General features: G+C 38.3%; 4 protein-coding genes and 1 non-coding gene across 5 annotated transcripts; 2 read left to right on the forward strand and 3 right to left on the reverse strand.

Moving 5' to 3' along the window:
• Nucleotides 1-401: 401 nt before the first annotated feature.
• Nucleotides 402-473, reverse strand: trnac-gca (transfer RNA cysteine (anticodon GCA)). Its single transcript has one exon. It is a non-coding gene; the product is annotated as a tRNA-Cys (tRNA).
• Nucleotides 474-599: 126 nt separating this feature from the next.
• Nucleotides 600-2,285, forward strand: pomp (proteasome maturation protein). The gene is made up of 6 exons (XM_056731480.1): nt 600-749; nt 1,256-1,356; nt 1,440-1,500; nt 1,654-1,755; nt 1,868-1,961; nt 2,133-2,285. The coding sequence occupies exons 1-6, from the start codon at nt 747-749 to the stop codon at nt 2,198-2,200; spliced, it is 429 nt and encodes a 142-aa protein (XP_056587458.1). The 5' UTR covers nt 600-746; the 3' UTR covers nt 2,201-2,285.
• Nucleotides 2,286-2,363: 78 nt separating this feature from the next.
• On the reverse strand, nt 2,364-6,543 carry ccdc82 (coiled-coil domain containing 82). Its single transcript, XM_056732101.1, has 7 exons — nt 5,658-6,543; nt 5,104-5,368; nt 4,893-4,985; nt 3,620-3,744; nt 3,331-3,501; nt 3,017-3,229; nt 2,364-2,858 (listed from the first exon to the last, which is right to left on the reverse strand). The coding sequence occupies exons 1-7, from the start codon at nt 6,198-6,200 to the stop codon at nt 2,793-2,795; spliced, it is 1,476 nt and encodes a 491-aa protein (XP_056588079.1). The 5' UTR covers nt 6,201-6,543; the 3' UTR covers nt 2,364-2,792.
• Nucleotides 6,544-7,614: 1,071 nt separating this feature from the next.
• LOC130407376 (sperm-associated antigen 16 protein) lies at nt 7,615-9,683 on the reverse strand. The gene has a single exon (XM_056730156.1). The coding sequence runs from the start codon at nt 9,510-9,512 to the stop codon at nt 7,755-7,757; it is 1,758 nt and encodes a 585-aa protein (XP_056586134.1). The 5' UTR covers nt 9,513-9,683; the 3' UTR covers nt 7,615-7,754.
• On the forward strand, nt 9,372-13,525 carry arxb (aristaless related homeobox b). Its single transcript, XM_056730157.1, has 6 exons — nt 9,372-9,479; nt 9,838-10,473; nt 10,730-11,222; nt 11,519-11,564; nt 12,327-12,619; nt 12,798-13,525. The coding sequence occupies exons 2-6, from the start codon at nt 10,311-10,313 to the stop codon at nt 13,009-13,011; spliced, it is 1,209 nt and encodes a 402-aa protein (XP_056586135.1). The 5' UTR covers nt 9,372-9,479; nt 9,838-10,310; the 3' UTR covers nt 13,012-13,525.
• Nucleotides 13,526-16,956: the final 3,431 nt, after the last annotated feature.

Below are 16,956 nucleotides of genomic sequence, written 5' to 3' on the forward strand. Positions count from 1 at the left end.
TTCTGTTTGGCCAGCATCAATTTTCCCTTTATGTACCCAAGAATAAACATCAGAAACTTGAAAGTCTCCTGGTTTGCAATTTTTTTTTGTTTACCATATCAACCGAGAATGAAGGATTTTTTTCATGATATCCATTTAGGTAATCCATGTACATTGCCTGAATCCATCACTGTAAGGATACTTATACCAGTGCTCTTCTACAGATGTGAAAATGTAACAAATTTCCCCTCGAGGACTTTCCACTTAATACAGTACATATTCATCAATGCACAAGCACAATAAAACTACACAAGCACAAACTCTTCAAGGATGCTAACTTTGTGTATTTTTTTATATTGAGTAACTTCGATATTAAATGAATGATATCATTTGTGTTAAGAAATAAAAACAAAAAACGTTTGAGGGGGCACTCGGATTTGAACCGGGGACCTCTTGATCTGCAGTCAAATGCTCTACCACTGAGCTATACCCCCATTCGAGAAAACAGTGGAGCAGCTGCGTAGACGAACATACTGTAGGAGCTGAATTATGTCGTTAATGTCATTTTATTTTTGTTTTTGGGATACTTTCCGTTATTGAAAATATTAAACACAATAATAATAATAACATAATAATAATAAATGTGGTTTTCAAACCGACCAAAACCTCATTATCGAAAACGCATTGAATCATCACGTGATGACGGTATTTCCGGAGATTGACCGGAAGGAATTTTATGCTGATTGTAAAGACGAGCTCGCTTAAAGATGGTAACGTAGAGCTCTAATATAGCGTTTATTTTCCTTTTGCACTTTATGTGTAGTTGTGGACTGTGTTAGATGTCTGTCTTTCTTTATTAAAGTACATGTTTTACTTTTAGGAAGACTATAATTTGTGGTGCACCGGTGTTTAGCTAACGTTAGCTAACGTAGCGTAGCACATCCCATCTTGGCTTGTTTATTTTATATACAGGACAGTTAAATGTTCACAACGTGTAGCTCTATGTGTCGACCCGTTCTTATTTGCCTCGATAAATCTCTTTTTAATTGCAGTAATTATTTTGTTACAACGCTGTTAGCATGTTAGTTGAATAATGATGCGTCATGGCCGTCTGTACTTTCACTTTGTTTAGATTTTGGCTGTGAATGCAATAAATATTAATGCAGGGTGGTGACTTTAAAATAACGTTACCATTATAATGGTCATTCAAGGTCTACTCAACCAATTAAATATTACATTTACATCCTAATCTTTAAACGTTGTGTATGTTTTTCAGAATACTCGTGGACTGCGCGCTCAGCTGAAGGACAGTGTTCCTGTGACAGGTCTGTGTCCACAGGCAGGTCCGTATGGGGTACAAGACACGCTACGTAGAGGGTAAGCTCAGAGTTTATTAACTTATAACCCTTGGTTACTGGTTCAAGTATGCTTAAATGGCTTGTTTGTCGTCTTGATCTTAGGTTCTCTAGTGTAAAGAATGAGCTGCTTCCAAGTCATCCTTTGGAGCTTTCTGAGAAAAATGTAAGTAGACTGCAGCATTTCATTGTCATCTTTGTACATCATTATAGTCTGAACAATAAAATAGACTTTATTCAGCATGTGATCCACCAGTGTTTGTCAGTTCATACCTTGTCTTGTGAAGATTTATAATCATCTTGTATTGTGTGATGCCAGTTTCAGCTTAACCAGGACAAGATGAATTTCAACACACTAAGGAACATTCAGGGACTCCATGCACCACTCAAATTACAGATGGAGTACAGAGCAGCCAGACAGGTATTGTTTACGACACTGGCTTGTGCATGAATTAGCTAACTGCATCCTATAAGTGTTATATTTCTTAATTTAGAACCAAAAACTCACTTTACAGTGTTCTTATCTCTGTTAGATTCAGCGATTGCCTTTCCTGCCCAGCTCAAATCTGGCCCTGGATACACTCCGAGGTAGTGATGACTCTATTGGCTTTGAAGACATCCTCAACGGTATGAGAAAACAACTTTAATAAAACACATATTATCTTGGAAGAAGCTTAGAAGTAGAGTTTGGTGTAGATAAGTATGATATTAATAATTGCGATTGATTCTAAAGCCTGTCATTAAGATTCTTTCTACTGCTTAATGTAATTGCACACAATTTTTATCTTTTTTTTTCAGATCCTGTCCAGTGTGAGATGATGGGTGAGCCTCACATCATGACTGAATACAAGTTTGGTTTCCTGTGAGGACGGTTCTTCTGCACTATATATTCTCCCCATAGCCTGATAGATTGTGTGAACTGTTCTGTTTCTAATAAAATGTTTAATTCCATTTGTTGAGAAATTGAATTTTTTTGTGTGCTTTCTGACAGATTGATCATAAAGCAGAATAAGTTTAAAATGACTGAACTCTGGTATGAATTTGGTTTATTACGAGAACATTAGAACAATGTAGGTACGTACAAACGCTTGCATTTTAATACAGGTATTATCAGCACAGGATGTAGTATATACAAGGCGTGAAAAAACAGCACAAAGATTCAAAAGCCATTGTTCAAGCATTATATGTGTATTTTAAGACTTAAGAAATCCAATGTATGGATAACTTTACATTTTAGGTTAAAATGTATTCAGAATAATGTTCTGTATAACATAATACTGTTTCCATAATGAGTAATGTAGACTACTTATTTTCATGTCAATCATGCAAAATCAACATACACAGTAGTCAAAAGTATAAAATCTTAAACCACACAAGCTTTTGAAAACAACCCCTGAAAAAAAGTCATGCTTTATAGGGTGCCACAAAAATAAAATGATAAAATGCCATGAAAATAGATCAATCCAGCTTTTCTTCCTGGAAGAAATCTGCAGAATTGAGGTGTTCTTGAAACTTCTCATATTGCTTGATGAAGAGAAAGAAATAAGAAACAATAATGATGACAAAAATAACATAACCATACATAAACTATACCTTAAATTTACTTTCACTTTTGTAAAATATTGTGCTGGACTGTTTAGCCAAATTCCAAAAATGTGTTATATTGTTAAAGAAATCCATACCTCACTGATCCATCCTCCCTCTTCCAATTTGGCAAACACCTTGTTGACTGTGTCTTTAACTGGTTCGTCTTCCTCTCCATCCTTATCCCCTTCGTCTCCTTCCTTCTGAGCTTCTAAAGCTCTACGACACCCCTGGAAGAGATGGTACTTAAAGTGCTTCAAGGCATGGTAGACCTCAGTTCGACTCGCACAGACAGAGCCAACAAAGAAACACTGTTGACAAAAACAGAAAACCAAATAACGCACCATCAACACCTTGATCTTTTCATGCATGATCGATATATTTAAAGAGACTTCTATAGAAACCAACAAACCTGTGAGTCATCAGGCATAAAGTTGTCCTCCTGCAGGCTGTTGTTGTGATACAACTGCCCTGAAAGCCGTACGCTAAATCGGCCGGTTCTGTGGAGCTCGCAAGCTTCACATCCCTTCGAATGGGCCCTTATCTCTGTTACCCGCAGTGTGGGGTAACACTCTACCCGTTCCTATTAAACAGCGACATCAAAATATATAAATATCAATCAACACCTTCTTTCCATACACTAGTAAACTTCTAAGCTATTGTACTCGTCTCATAAAAACAGAACATGTGCTTTGTTGTACTTTGTAGCGCTCTTTCCAGCGGCTCCTCTGCTTCAGGTTCTCCAAGCGGGGGAGAACCAATCGCTCATCAAAATGGTGCAACGATGACTTCATCTCCTGGGCGTACCGTTTTGTTCGCTCGCCACCTGCAGTCATTGATATTAAGTGAGAAAGTACTATGAAGCCCTCATGAAGAGAGAACCAAACTTCTCCAGTTGAGCAGTTTTTTCAATAGTTGTTTTTCTTTAGTCCATGTGCTTCAGATTTGGCTTTAAAATAACGCAACAATGTAAGAAACCCACATTTTGTTCTGATATAAATAAAATAGCTTTTTGGCATGTAGTGTTCAATGACTGAGGACCCGTGTTTGGGTTATACATCTAGACAAATTCTCAACTTAATCTATGATGTATTTGTTAAACGTTTAGGGGAGGGTTCCTTATTTAAAGAGTATGTAACTAGGGATTTTTAAGGTCCTACATTGGTTTATGGATTGTCCAACAACAAGTAATAATAAGCAGTTTTTCTTACCTAACTTCTTGACTGACTCTCAAATGATTCGTTCCGCAATTCATCTGTCTAATTCCCTTCTTTCCGCTAGCCTAGACTGATGTGATTGGTCAGATGCTCTAGTCTCCTGTGATTGGTCTACCGCAAATGAGGCTCACAAGCTACAGTGGTTGGGGGAGAAGAGTGAAGTTTTTGCGGGCAGTCCTAGCAAAACGTAAGCAGGTTCTTTATGTAATGTCGTAAATCCATGGCGGTTCGCGAATCAGACTAGGGACGACTCCCTTGCGTGATTCAGAGTCGACTCCCTTTTTTCCAAGTCAATAATTTTGTTATTTATTCACCTTCGGATTTACAGCTAGGCAGACTGCTTACTTTCAAACACAGCAACATTACACACTGCATGAAATTTTATTTTCATGATCTCATGTTATGTACTCTTTAATGTAAGAGGTGCCTCAAAGGCAAGGTGTCCGATTTCCTAATTACGCTTGTTAGATAAATTCGAGGCGAGTACCAAAGCAACCTTGTATCCAATCAGCAGTAAGGTGTACAGGATGGACATAAGTCGAGCTGGGTGCTGTAAACAACTTGCATGATTGTCTTGTCGCAAGAAGCCCACCATTAATGTTTTTTTGGAAAGTATGTTTTTAAAAATGACATAAATATGATATTTAAACCAAGGCCTAGTTCCGTTTTAAGATAATCCCTGTCCGGGAAACCGCCCCATAAAAGCTAGATCCAAAAGCAAAATAACAAAAACAAAGAAATAACTTCATAAACATACCATAAAGTGACTTGAGGAAGGTTGAGTCCAGTACATTGATCAGCAAGGCTTTGACCACCACCTGGAAATGGGTGCGCTGAGATCCCGTGATAACTGAAAAAGGAAAAGAAACCATACAAAGCTCAGAAAATGTATCGAACAAAACCTTAAAGTCACAAATATTACGATTCCAAATTGCGAACAAAACGAAACGCAAAACCAAAAGTCGTACATTGGCGTGGAAGGTGAGAGAGAAAGGCCTTATCTTTTCCCTCTCCATCCTCCACCGGCTCATCCTCCTTCTTCTGTTCATCTTCCTCCACAATAAAGTCCTTCAGACTGTCACTGTCGGCGAGTTTCTCCTCATCGCTGCTGTTCAGAGGACTGCCCTTTCCTTCCACACTAGATTCATCCTCTGATTTATCTGCTTTGCTCGGCTCTTCCGGTTTGTCTCCTTTAACTTCCTCTTTCTCCGCCTCCTCCTCTTCGTCTGAACCCTGAAGAATGAAAAAATGAACATTAAGCTTCTATACTTTTCTTGACTTTTTATGCGGGCATGTTTTAGTTCCCTTCCGAAAAAAGCGCAACAGAAACCATCACAGAAAGTCTAAATGTATTGGTTTAATGGAAATAACAGTGTCTTCTGGAACCGAAAGAAGACCCACAGGAGTACATAAAGGAATCTTGTAATGGTTTTAAAGGTGCACAGCTAATTATTCAGATTCATTATGTATTTGCAATGGAAACCATTAGATCTTGTTTTGTATTCTAACAGAGTTAACTTACCATTGTCCTGCGCCTGCGACGCACAGTGCCCGACTTTCTCCTCTTTGACAACTCCATGAGTTTATTCTTCCTCTCTCTTCTCTTGGCCGCAGCTTGTTTGACTTCAGCATCTCTCTTTTTCTTCTTCAGAGCCTCGTCCTCTGAATCTTCTGGCAGTCTGAGGCGCTTTCTCTGCAGCACTCTTCTGAGCGGCTCTCCGCCGACATCGCTGGAAGAATCGCTCGAGTCGTCATTTAAAGCCGTCGCGCTGGCGGATCTTTTCCTCTGTCTTCGGGACACGGCGGACTTCTCGTCCGTTTCGCTGCTGTCGTCGCTGTCGCTCGCCCGGGCTCTGTACGAGCTGTCAGAGCTACCGGGCTCATCATCGGACGTCCGGTATTCGCTTTCTGAACTGTCGCTGGTCGTGCTGCCGTACGAACCCTCGTCGCTGTCATCTAGCATGCGATCAATGGGATTCACGCGCGTCTTCTTACTATCAATGCGAGACTTGGGAGGCGCGCTTTTTCGCCGCAGCCCAAAGAGCTTTCCTACGCTTTTCATCATTTTGGCGGAGATAACGTGATGTTTTGATTTAACAACTCTGTAAAACGGTGGTGTATTTTTAAACGAATGCAGTATTTGTACAATGATCTGAATCTATAGCGACATGATTAGCAACAGGAAGATGCATCTGACAGCACGCAGTCTCGTGAATGATTACTCCGATATTAATACATAATAAGATATTGATTATGGCATGCACTTACAAAGATCCCAGTCACAATGATTCTATAATCAATATTTGACGAGTTATTTTAATAAATCTGCTTAACGGAATATACAATTTCCCTCCAGTCGCCAATAACATGATGGGGGCGTGTCTGTGTTTTTCTAGAGACGCACTTCCGCCCCTGACTTCACGTGGGCTGAAAGAAACGCGCCACCCAAAGACGAGGAGAACTCGCTGCTTCTTTCTTTTTTGCTGAAAGTAAAAATGTAAAGAAGTCCTCTGCAAAACAAAGAAAAAGACACAAACAAAAGATAAAAAATCAAGGGTTTTGTCATCTTAATATATAAATCAAAGCATTGCTTTTAGCTACATCTGTATTCATGTTACAATTAAAAATATATATATAAATATATTTAAGGCATATTATATGCAGGATATTTCATTTAGAACGGGTTATGCCAAATTAAACATTTTTATAAAAGAATGATATAATTAAACCAATGTTTACATATAATGCCCAGCAGAGGTTGTACTTCTTGCTGAAGAAGTTCAACCTACGACACACTCTGTTAAAACAGTTTTACTCAGCAGTCATAGAGTCTGTCCTCTGCACATCAATCACTGTCTGGTTTGGCTCAGCCACAAAGTCAGACATCAGAAGACTACAGAGGACGGTTCGGACTGCTGAGCAGAGCACCACTGCCCACCTCCAAGATCTCTATCCAAAGGGCTCCGAAAATCACCCTGGACTTCTCACATCCAAACCATCTTCTCTCCACAATGCTGCCGTCTGGTTGGCGCTATACAGATCTAAATTTTAAACAACTTTTTCTGTAAATTATATTTCATTAGCACATATGCCTTGTAATACAATAGACTATTCTCATATTTTACTTTTACATATTTGCATACACACATACGCTTTACTCTCTATATCTTTATCGTATGTTGTATTGTATTTCTTAATTTTTTATACCCATAGACCTTTGTTTAAATCAACTGTGTACTGTATTCTATTGTGTTATGGTCTTTTTGTGCTGGTGTTGCTATTTCTGTGTACTGGATGCTCCTGTAACCAAAACAAATTCCTTGTAATTGCAAACATACTTGGCAATAAAGCTCTTAATAACAAAAGATAGCAAGAAGGTATTTTATTTAAAACCCAACAACGGAAAAATACCTTAGAGAAAAAGATTTGACTTCTTTAATTTCATATATCATAACAAAATTAATATTTCTATAGTAGGCCCCAGTTCAAACATTTGTAATTGTAGACAATTGAAAAAAATATTTATTTAACAAATATTATTTTTATTTTGTATTAATTGATAACAGTAAGACCAGAATGTCTTTTCACTTATAATCCATCTCCCAAATGTTGCAAATACTTATTGCTGTGCCCAGACTAGAACTGCGCCATCAGATCCTGCCGATAGAAGGTATTTCCCTTTATGATCAAATATGACGCTCTGAACTGCATCCTCGTGACCTTTTAGACTTGACACATGTAAAGATGCAATTTCCACCATTTTCACAAAGCCATCATTACTTGCAACTGCCAGCATTCTTCCAGTTGGATTAAAGGCCACTTGATTGCTCGGATGAGGTCCGGTGTCCATGGTCACCATAGCCATTACGTTCCTCACATCCCATAATTTGATCACCCCAAAAGAGTCGCACGATGCAATCGTGTCACCCATGGCATTGAAGGTTGCATGGTTGCAAGAATACTTGTGCCCGTAGAAAGTCTGAGCACACAATCCAGCACGGGCATCCCAAAGTGAGAGGGTCTTGTCTGCAGAGCAGGTGAGTAGAATGTTTGAGTAAGGCAAGAAATAAATGCTGTTCACTGAGTCGACGTGTCCGCGCAGTGTGCAGCGACAACGCTCGCTGTTCAAGTCCCATACTTTGGCTGTGTTGTCCATAGAGCACGAGGCCACGAAATCGCCACAGGAATGAAAGGAGCAGCTCCAGGTGGCGTGGATGTGTCCTTCCAAGCTAAGCACGCATCGTCCTTGAGCAAAGTCCCAAATCTTAACTGTGGTGTCGCCACTTGTTGTACCCAATAAACCACCGCTGGGATGGAAACTACAGGAAGATAGCCAATCGGTGTGACCCTCACCAGTCATGACCATCTCGCCGCTTGGTATTCCCCATAATCTCCAAAGCTGGTCATCGCTTGAGGAAGCTACTATCATTTTTCGGGGATGAAGCGCGAGGAAACTCACTGCCATAGTGTGAGCTTTGAAAGACTTTGAGAGCGAAAAGTTGGATGATTTGGTGTTTAGGGAGGAAAGAGTTGTAATTTGTGGCAGGTAGGGATTGACACGAGTGCTTGCTGGGAATTCAGAGTCTTTGGGGTGTCTCGCAATGTCACAGAGTGGTATTTTTTTCTGAATTTTCTCTGTTGTCGTTGTTTGGGTTCCTGGGGAAGAATGTGAAATCCGAAGACTGCCTTCTGTATTTTGGACCTGGCTGACAGCTCTGTCCCTCTCCAGACTAACCAGCATCTTCTGTTTCAGAGCCGTCTGATACTTCTCATTCAGTTGTCTAAGAGCAGGCTCATAAGATGCGTGGTGCTTCTTCAGCTTTCTTAAATCCTCAATAAGCCTGTTTTTCTCCTGAAGCACACGCTTGTGCTGCATCCTATGGAAGTCTCTCTCGCGCTGAAGTTTCACTATGGTCTCTCCAGCATCAAATGCAGCCTGTTTGTAGCTGTCTCGTTCTTTTTGTACATTCTTTAACTGGTTGTCTAGGAGCTGGTTGTGTGTATAGGCATCTGGTACAAGCTCCGTATGGTCTGTTTTCAGCGAGCCTTTCTGCAGCATCTCAAACCACTCCGTTTGGAAGCAATCTAGTGTTCTTACCAGACCCATTTTCAGCAGGTAATTGCGGAGAAAGTCGTCCACCACCTCGGGTATTGTAGAAACTGGTAGCTTGGCTGAAGTGACCCTCGGCGTTGCGCATTCGGTGGCATCGAGTCGATCCCGAAATGCTTTAACCGCGGTTTCCAAGTCCTCTTCTCCCTGCGTAACGCTGAGTTCGTCCTCAACAGTAACTTCCTCATATTTGTATTCATCATCGGAGTCGTCGGGAATTAAAACTTGCTCGAGGTAATATTCATCTACGTCGTATTTGGCTGCCATCTTCAGAAATGTTTTTTATTCGCAGCGTAGCGCGTTACAAAGTTTGTGTGGCTACTGTTTCCATAGCGACCATGTCGCGTGACTATGACAACCGCATGTGCATAAACACTGAACTGTAAAAATCAAACTTTAAAGAAGAAATGTTTAAATTAATTAAATAGGCATATTGAAACAGATTAAATAACTTATCAAAGCATAGGCGGTCTACTTAAAATGTTTAGAATTGTGACTTGTTTTGTGACTTTTTGATCTTTGTTCTTCAAAGAAAATCATATGATGATATAAATCATAACTATATTTGTTTAAATTTTTCCATTCATTTCAGTGTCATGTGACGAGATGGCTTTAACAGCAGGGGGCGCACAAGGCGCAGGGAGCGCCCCCCTATCCTGAACTGCCAACAAACCTATATGATAACAAATCTATGAACTTTGTAATTGTACTGAGTTTAACGTGTATTCAACTTTTTGTTTTAAGGGAAATTAGTAGTATTAATAGCCTATAGGCCCTTTAAGTCTACCCTACCCAACATTAGACTCCTACATTTATAATAAGAGGTTATTTATATACTCGAATACCATTTTAAGTAGACCAAACTCTAATGTCAAACATAAAAAGTTTTTTGGCAGGGAAAAAAATGTGGGGTCTTTAAATTAGAGTGCATGCACAGACTGAGGAAGCGCGATTCACCGGCTAACCAATCAGAAGCCGCAGATGAGTTTTGGAAGCTGAAGCATCAGTACAAAGGTCCGCGTGCGCGAGCCATCGCAACCATCCGTCATCGAGAGCAGTGCCTTCATGAAAGCTAGAGATATGAGCAAAGAAGCACAGGGGGATAAGCCAAATCAAACAAACTACAAATCTCCTAATCTGTTGTCCTCATATTGCATTGACAATATCCTTGGTAGGAACAATCCATTAAAAGACGGGTTCGCAGGAGAGCGCACTTTGGCAGCTCAAAGTAAGTTTCTGCAGTGTTAGCCATGTATAATAACTAACAACGAAGTTTGTCTGTGTGCTGTTGTTTATTCATGTATTGCATGTGTGTGTGTTTGAATTGCCTCACTTTTTTGTAAGTTCAACAACGTCCTTACCTACTTGATCTAAGTTTATCCTCTTTAAAGTGACTTTTGGAATAAAAATAAATAGTTTCATTTCTAAGTGAATGTACCATATTATCGGGTTAACTGTTTTAACCGAACCTTCTTTGCTCACAGCAACGCTAAGCAGTTTGTGGACCCTTCAAACGGACATGCACCTGCCGCTCAAACTCCGCCGCCCCTTTTCCCCCTTGACCAGAATGACGGAGACTTCCAAGGAAATTCACACGGACAACAGTGAGGCAGCCGAGCCACGACAACTGCATAAACCTTGCGAAAACTTCAAAATCACACAGGCTCCTATAGTAAGCATCAGTCGTACTAAACCATTTCACGAACCCGTTTCTCCGGCGCAAAGGCCAGAGGAAGAAGAAACAGAGAACGAAAGATTTTGCAGAGAGACACATTCGTCGCCGAGACTGATGGGACTTCAGGAGCGAGAGACATATGTGAAGAACAGTGAGGAAACTGCTTTATCAGCGGGGAGTGACACTGAAGATGGTGTGTTAAAACGAAAGCAGAGGAGATATCGGACTACATTTACAAGCTATCAGCTTGAGGAGCTGGAAAGAGCTTTCCGAAAGACTCACTATCCAGATGTGTTCACAAGGTAACACTTGACTGATCTCTAAAATGTAGAAGAAGAAATGCCATATCATTTCAAATAAAGAAATGTGGCCGTCTAAGGAAAATAAATAATTTTCAAAAATAACATTATTTCATATTAGTACATTCTTATATATTTAGGCTACTGGACTTTAATTGTAATGGCATGAAGCAGGGCTGTTGGATATTATTATTATTATTATTATTATTCAAAATGGTTTAAAGATAAACGAATAAAGGAACACACTCTTAAAACAAATAAAAAACACTCCACATAAATGTTTGTTTTTGTTTTTTTAGGGAGGAGTTAGCAATGAGATTAGACCTGACAGAGGCGCGTGTGCAAGTAAGTATTGTGACTTTCTTTTCAGATATTTCAAATATAATATTCACAAAATTACTGCAATGCAATCTTTATTATGTTTTTACTGTTACTGTCTACATTATTTTAGTACAATTACAATATTATTGTTCACTGACATTTTTGCATTAATAAACGGGCAGCAGTTCAGTTAGCAGGCCATCGATTACACATATCGTTTCAAATGGACTGTAGACTTGATGCTTTTATATGGCTTTCATAAATGTAAAAGAACTGACAAACCCTTAATTTATAATATTAAATTGATTTATTGTTTATTTAACAATAAACCTTACAAAATAAAATATAAAAAAAAAATGTTTATAGCCTAATAATAAACTTTAATAAATTGTCCCTAAATATATCATTTCTTATAAAAGATGATATTTAAAGGGAGTTCACCCCAAAACGAAAAATCTGTAATCATTTACTCACCCTCCAGTCGTTCCAAACCTGTATACATTTCTTTATTCGGTTGAACACAAAGAAAGAAATTTAGAAGAATGCCAGTACTGAAAGTACTTTCTTAAATTCCTCAAAATATCTTCTTCGGTGATCGACAGCACAAAAAAGTGGTAAATGGTGTCCAGTTCCAGTTGCCGAGCAATTCATGACAGAATTTTCATTTTTGGGTGAACTGTCCCTTTAAGTACTGCACTCCAGGCTTTAACATTTTACAGGGCATTGTCTTAACAACATACACCTGTACATAAAAGGCATGATTTAACCTATTACTTTTCTCTCAAGGTCTGGTTCCAGAACCGACGTGCAAAATGGAGGAAAAGGGAAAAAGCAGGTGTCCAGTCACACACTTTAAGCATGCACTATCCTGGATCTCCTCCTGCTTTACAGCCCTTGTGTCATTACCTGAGTGGGAATCCTTTTGTCCCAAACCCACATCCATCTATTGATTCAGCTTGGCCTGCCCTTCAAAGACTGGCTCAGCCACCCACAGGCTCTTCTTCACCCCACAGCATCAGTGCTCTATTAGGGGCAGCCATGTTTAGACATCCTGCTTTCATCAATCCCACTTTTGGGAGGTAATCCTTAACTGCATCTTTCACACTTATCAAGGCTTTATTATTTTAGTTTTATCTGTATTATCTACTGTTAACCCCTCTGGTTTTCCATCGTGCTTATTATGCTTCATGTCACATAAAATCAGTTGAAAATTGGATTTATGCACAATTCTAATATTTTGTTTTCATTTTTTATCAGACTGTTTACAGGGTTAGGTCCAATGGCACTGCAAAGGATACCCCTTCCTGCAGTGGAGGGTCCTATTCGACCCCGTTACCTCATCGGCAATAACCTTCTGTCCTCATCACCCTCATCCCCATCGGTGGACGTCCGCGCTTCCAGCATAGCAGCACTGCGTCTTAAAGCAAAGGAGCATTCTGCTCAGCTGACCCAGACCTCAGATCAGTGCTGAAACATAGACATTTTACTAAAGAGATGGCAAAAGACCAAAGCAATAGGGGAAGAGTTACTCAATAAAAGCAAATAATAGATATCTCTGGAAGTTGTATTGTAAGCTTTTTTCTGGTTGTTAAGTGCTGAATGGTTGTGGAATGATCCATAGATATTTTTATCCTGTTCATTTTGCATCACAATTTTTACAGCCTACATATGCATGTATGCATTTATCTGTGACACAAATATCACTTTGTCAAGGTTTGATGTGTAGTGAGCACTAAAGATTTTGTTTTACTACTTAAATGTAATTTCTTAATATTAAGATTTGTGAAAAAGGCTGCACTTTTTGTGTTGATGGGATAGGACTGAATAGTGTGATGGATTTGCCATTACAATGAGATTTATTTATGTTTATTCAATTTATGTGTTTCAGAGAAAGAAGTGTTTTAACCATATGTCTTCTTGCCTACTGAACCTGGGAAAATAATAAGAGTTTGTGAAAATGCACAAATAAAATGAACGAGAAATTACCCGTGGTTTCTTTTTCTCGGTCCTTATATAAATATAAAACGTTAAGACGTTCGTTTTTGTGATTAAGGCTGCAAATAAATAAGGATTACAGACTGCATCATTTCTGGTCAATGTTACAACATTGGGGTAAAGCCATTTTATTGATTTCCTGTATTAGTATTTAATTATTTACTCCTTTGTGTGGGACGGTGTTGGGAAAATACATTTTGCATGCTATAAAATATAAAATAGTTTTTATAAGTGAAATTAGTTGAACACAATTGAAAACAAATGTCAAGTGCATTTTGTTCCAAGATTAGATCATTTATTGTGCATTCCAATTAATATTAATCGAACTGCAGTTGCAGTTAAGATATAAAAATACAGCTAAATAACAATAAAACACAATGATTACATAATAAAAAAATCACTTTTAACTGAATTATCTCATTTGGGAGACAAACTCTTCAAATATACCTGCATGAAGACACACACAAAAAAGTATTCGAAAGAAACTTAATTTAAAACACCTGCTGAAAGAAAAGACATTTGTAAAATGTTTTGATAAATTTCCATCAAAACTGAATCTTTTTTGAGGCTATTGGTTAAACTGTGCTGAAAACGAAATGGAGCTTTAACGCCTCCATAGGTGTCCATGTAATCTGGGCATTAATGGCAAATACTTGTTTTCACTATTCATGCAAATTAAGAGGCTTACGCTTACCTCAGTTTCCTGCTATTCGTTCTTGTCGTAAAGCCTGAAAATCGAGTTGTTAAATCTATTCCAGTTGTAAACCACTTCTTTTACCTCATCAAACTACCCCGTCATCCAATTAGTTTGGTCTATACGGCGATTTGTCATCTTGGACTTTGAATGAAAAGCATTAGTGCCATGAAACTAGACCAGTGTGCCATCTCAAAGCAATGAATTATATACAAAAATAATGTCGTACTTAAAACCTGAAACGCTATTCGGAATCATCTATTGAGGGATTATGTTAAATATTGAATGGTCAATTTAAATCAACCAGGGATTTAGAGACTACACGCATAAAAAAGAACTGAACATTTTCAGGGGTCGCTATTGTGAGTCCTGTGGTTGTGTTGTGACTTGTAGATTAGTAGGAGGATTATAGCACGTATTCTTGTTCTAGTGCAGGTGTCTTTATAAGCCACTTTAACAATAAGCTCAAACGCAGTTGATGAAGTTGTGGGAGCAACCAAGAGATCAAAGAAACCTTTAAAACGTAGAAACAAATGTACATTTATGATCTTTAATAATATTTTAATAAATTAATAATGATGTGATATTTTCACTTATTTGCCTCAAAGCATGTACATGAACCCAAACAATAAATGTAGATATGGGACCAGTATAACACAATAAAAGTCAAAATTTTGAAACATTATGTTGTAAAAATATGAATCTATCAATCTATCTACCTATGTTATAATGTAATAAATGTTATATAACATTTTATAAAAAAATATTCTAATATACTTATACCACACCGTCCAGCTGTGAAAACTGTTAGAAAGAAGATGCAAAGAGAATTCAACGGAAAGAGTTTAAAACCATTACATTTTAGAATTCATATGGTCTGGAAGTGAAAACTGAAACAATAATCAAAGTACGAGTGAAAACATGTAGAAAGGCTTCATCATGAATACATGCATGCCCTCTTGAAACTCTTATTTCTGCTGTATATACAATGCATACTGTGCACAGCATGCGAACTGTCTGCATGCATTGAATTTGCTCGCAAAATGTGAAGTATACAGCAATACTACAAAGCAATGCACTTGTGATGGCTACCAGTTTTATTTTATGGATATATTTCATAATAGAAACACGTGCATTCTTAACCACTTGAGCCTGTCAAGCTTTGTGTTATTTATTCCTGCTGTCTTTTTTGATACCACTGTTTTCTGATTCGCAACCACCCTCTAATGACCGCTCGTTCTCGTCTATTACCGCTCCACCACATCTGCTGAACTGACCCCTCGGCTGTCTTTTCAAACTCTTCACCCTGCAGCCCTTTCTGTTTCACTCAGCAGAAAGGACCGCATGTAAATTTCTCCCCAATCACAGCAATAGCAGGTATCTCCACTGGCTGCACTGTGAAGAGGAGCAATCAGGGATAATTGAGTGCCTTTCATAGTGAGACTGGAGCATTCACTTCCATTCAACACCCGGCCATTCAGCACATAATCACTCTTTAAACACGCCCAAGTTAAGTCCTGTTATAATTTTGCTTAAGTGTATTCGGAAATCATACCCCCTTTGAGCCGAGATAATTTAAAATCAAATCCTTTTCATGGCAACTGACATTTCTTGCGCTGGCAATCCAGTGAAATTAATTGTTGAAAATTGAGCCTGAATATCACTAAATAGAAGGCCATTATGTTTGGAAAGGTGTGAAATGATCAAGCGCGCGGCACGGAGACGTCTGCGCGAGCTTCGGGTAAATGTCTTTGTTTATCACGTTGTTTGCTTTGTAAAGATGAACATAAATTGACTCACAGCATCAGTTTTAGTGGGCGGGGGGCGGAGTATTTCTTGTAAATTGTTCTTTTGTCATTACAGATTTACGCTTTTTCTGCAGTGTGCGAGGTACAAGTTATCTTGTGATAAAACTCCCCAAACTTTTGCAACGAGATTTAAAGACTGTTTCATCGGATGTAGCCCATGTGCCTGGCACGAAGGTAACTTCCGGTCTGTGTTTGTTTTTCCGGGGATTAAAACGATTTATGATTTTTTTAACTTTGATTCATTTTATTTTTATTTATATGACTATTTTTTGTATAGTACATTTTATTAAAAACAATTTGTTGAATTTTATTGTATATAAATTGTATTGAATACAAAATTTGTTGAATGGGTCGTGTAACTTTGTCGCATTTAAATTGAACAAAGTAATGGTTCTTCTACCGGTAATCCAGAATAATACTGGCTATACATATTTTTAACTTGCTGGCTCATATAATTTACTTGTTATTTCTCTTGCTTGTTTTCACAAATAATCAATAGGGACTCTATTCTATGCGGATGTGTACCGGAAGTTAGGTTTGGGCCACAAAAGCGACATGCGCAGAAACGTTTGTTCATTTGTTGCTTTGAAACGGTCTTAAGTGAACATAAAATAATTTGTTATCTTTTTTAAAGATCTTGTTCTCCCTTGTAGGAAATATAATTATTGTTTTACTATAGTAAAAGTGTATTTATCATGATTTTTTTGCGTGATTTTAACAACAAATAATACAGTTACATCATGGTAACGGTGGTGCATTTAAACTTGTCGTCCCTATGGTTTGATGACAAAACATCCAACGTTATGGTACACATGAATTAACACATGGTTCATATAATATTCAAAGTGCTGCAAAAGGTGTAGTTTTCAATTCAAAGCTAAGCTGATGCAAAGTATACATCTCTCAACTTGATTGACAT

Source organism: Triplophysa dalaica, chromosome 19 (genome assembly GCF_015846415.1).
Source record: "Triplophysa dalaica isolate WHDGS20190420 chromosome 19, ASM1584641v1, whole genome shotgun sequence".
Lineage (NCBI taxonomy): Eukaryota > Metazoa > Chordata > Actinopteri > Cypriniformes > Nemacheilidae > Triplophysa > Triplophysa dalaica.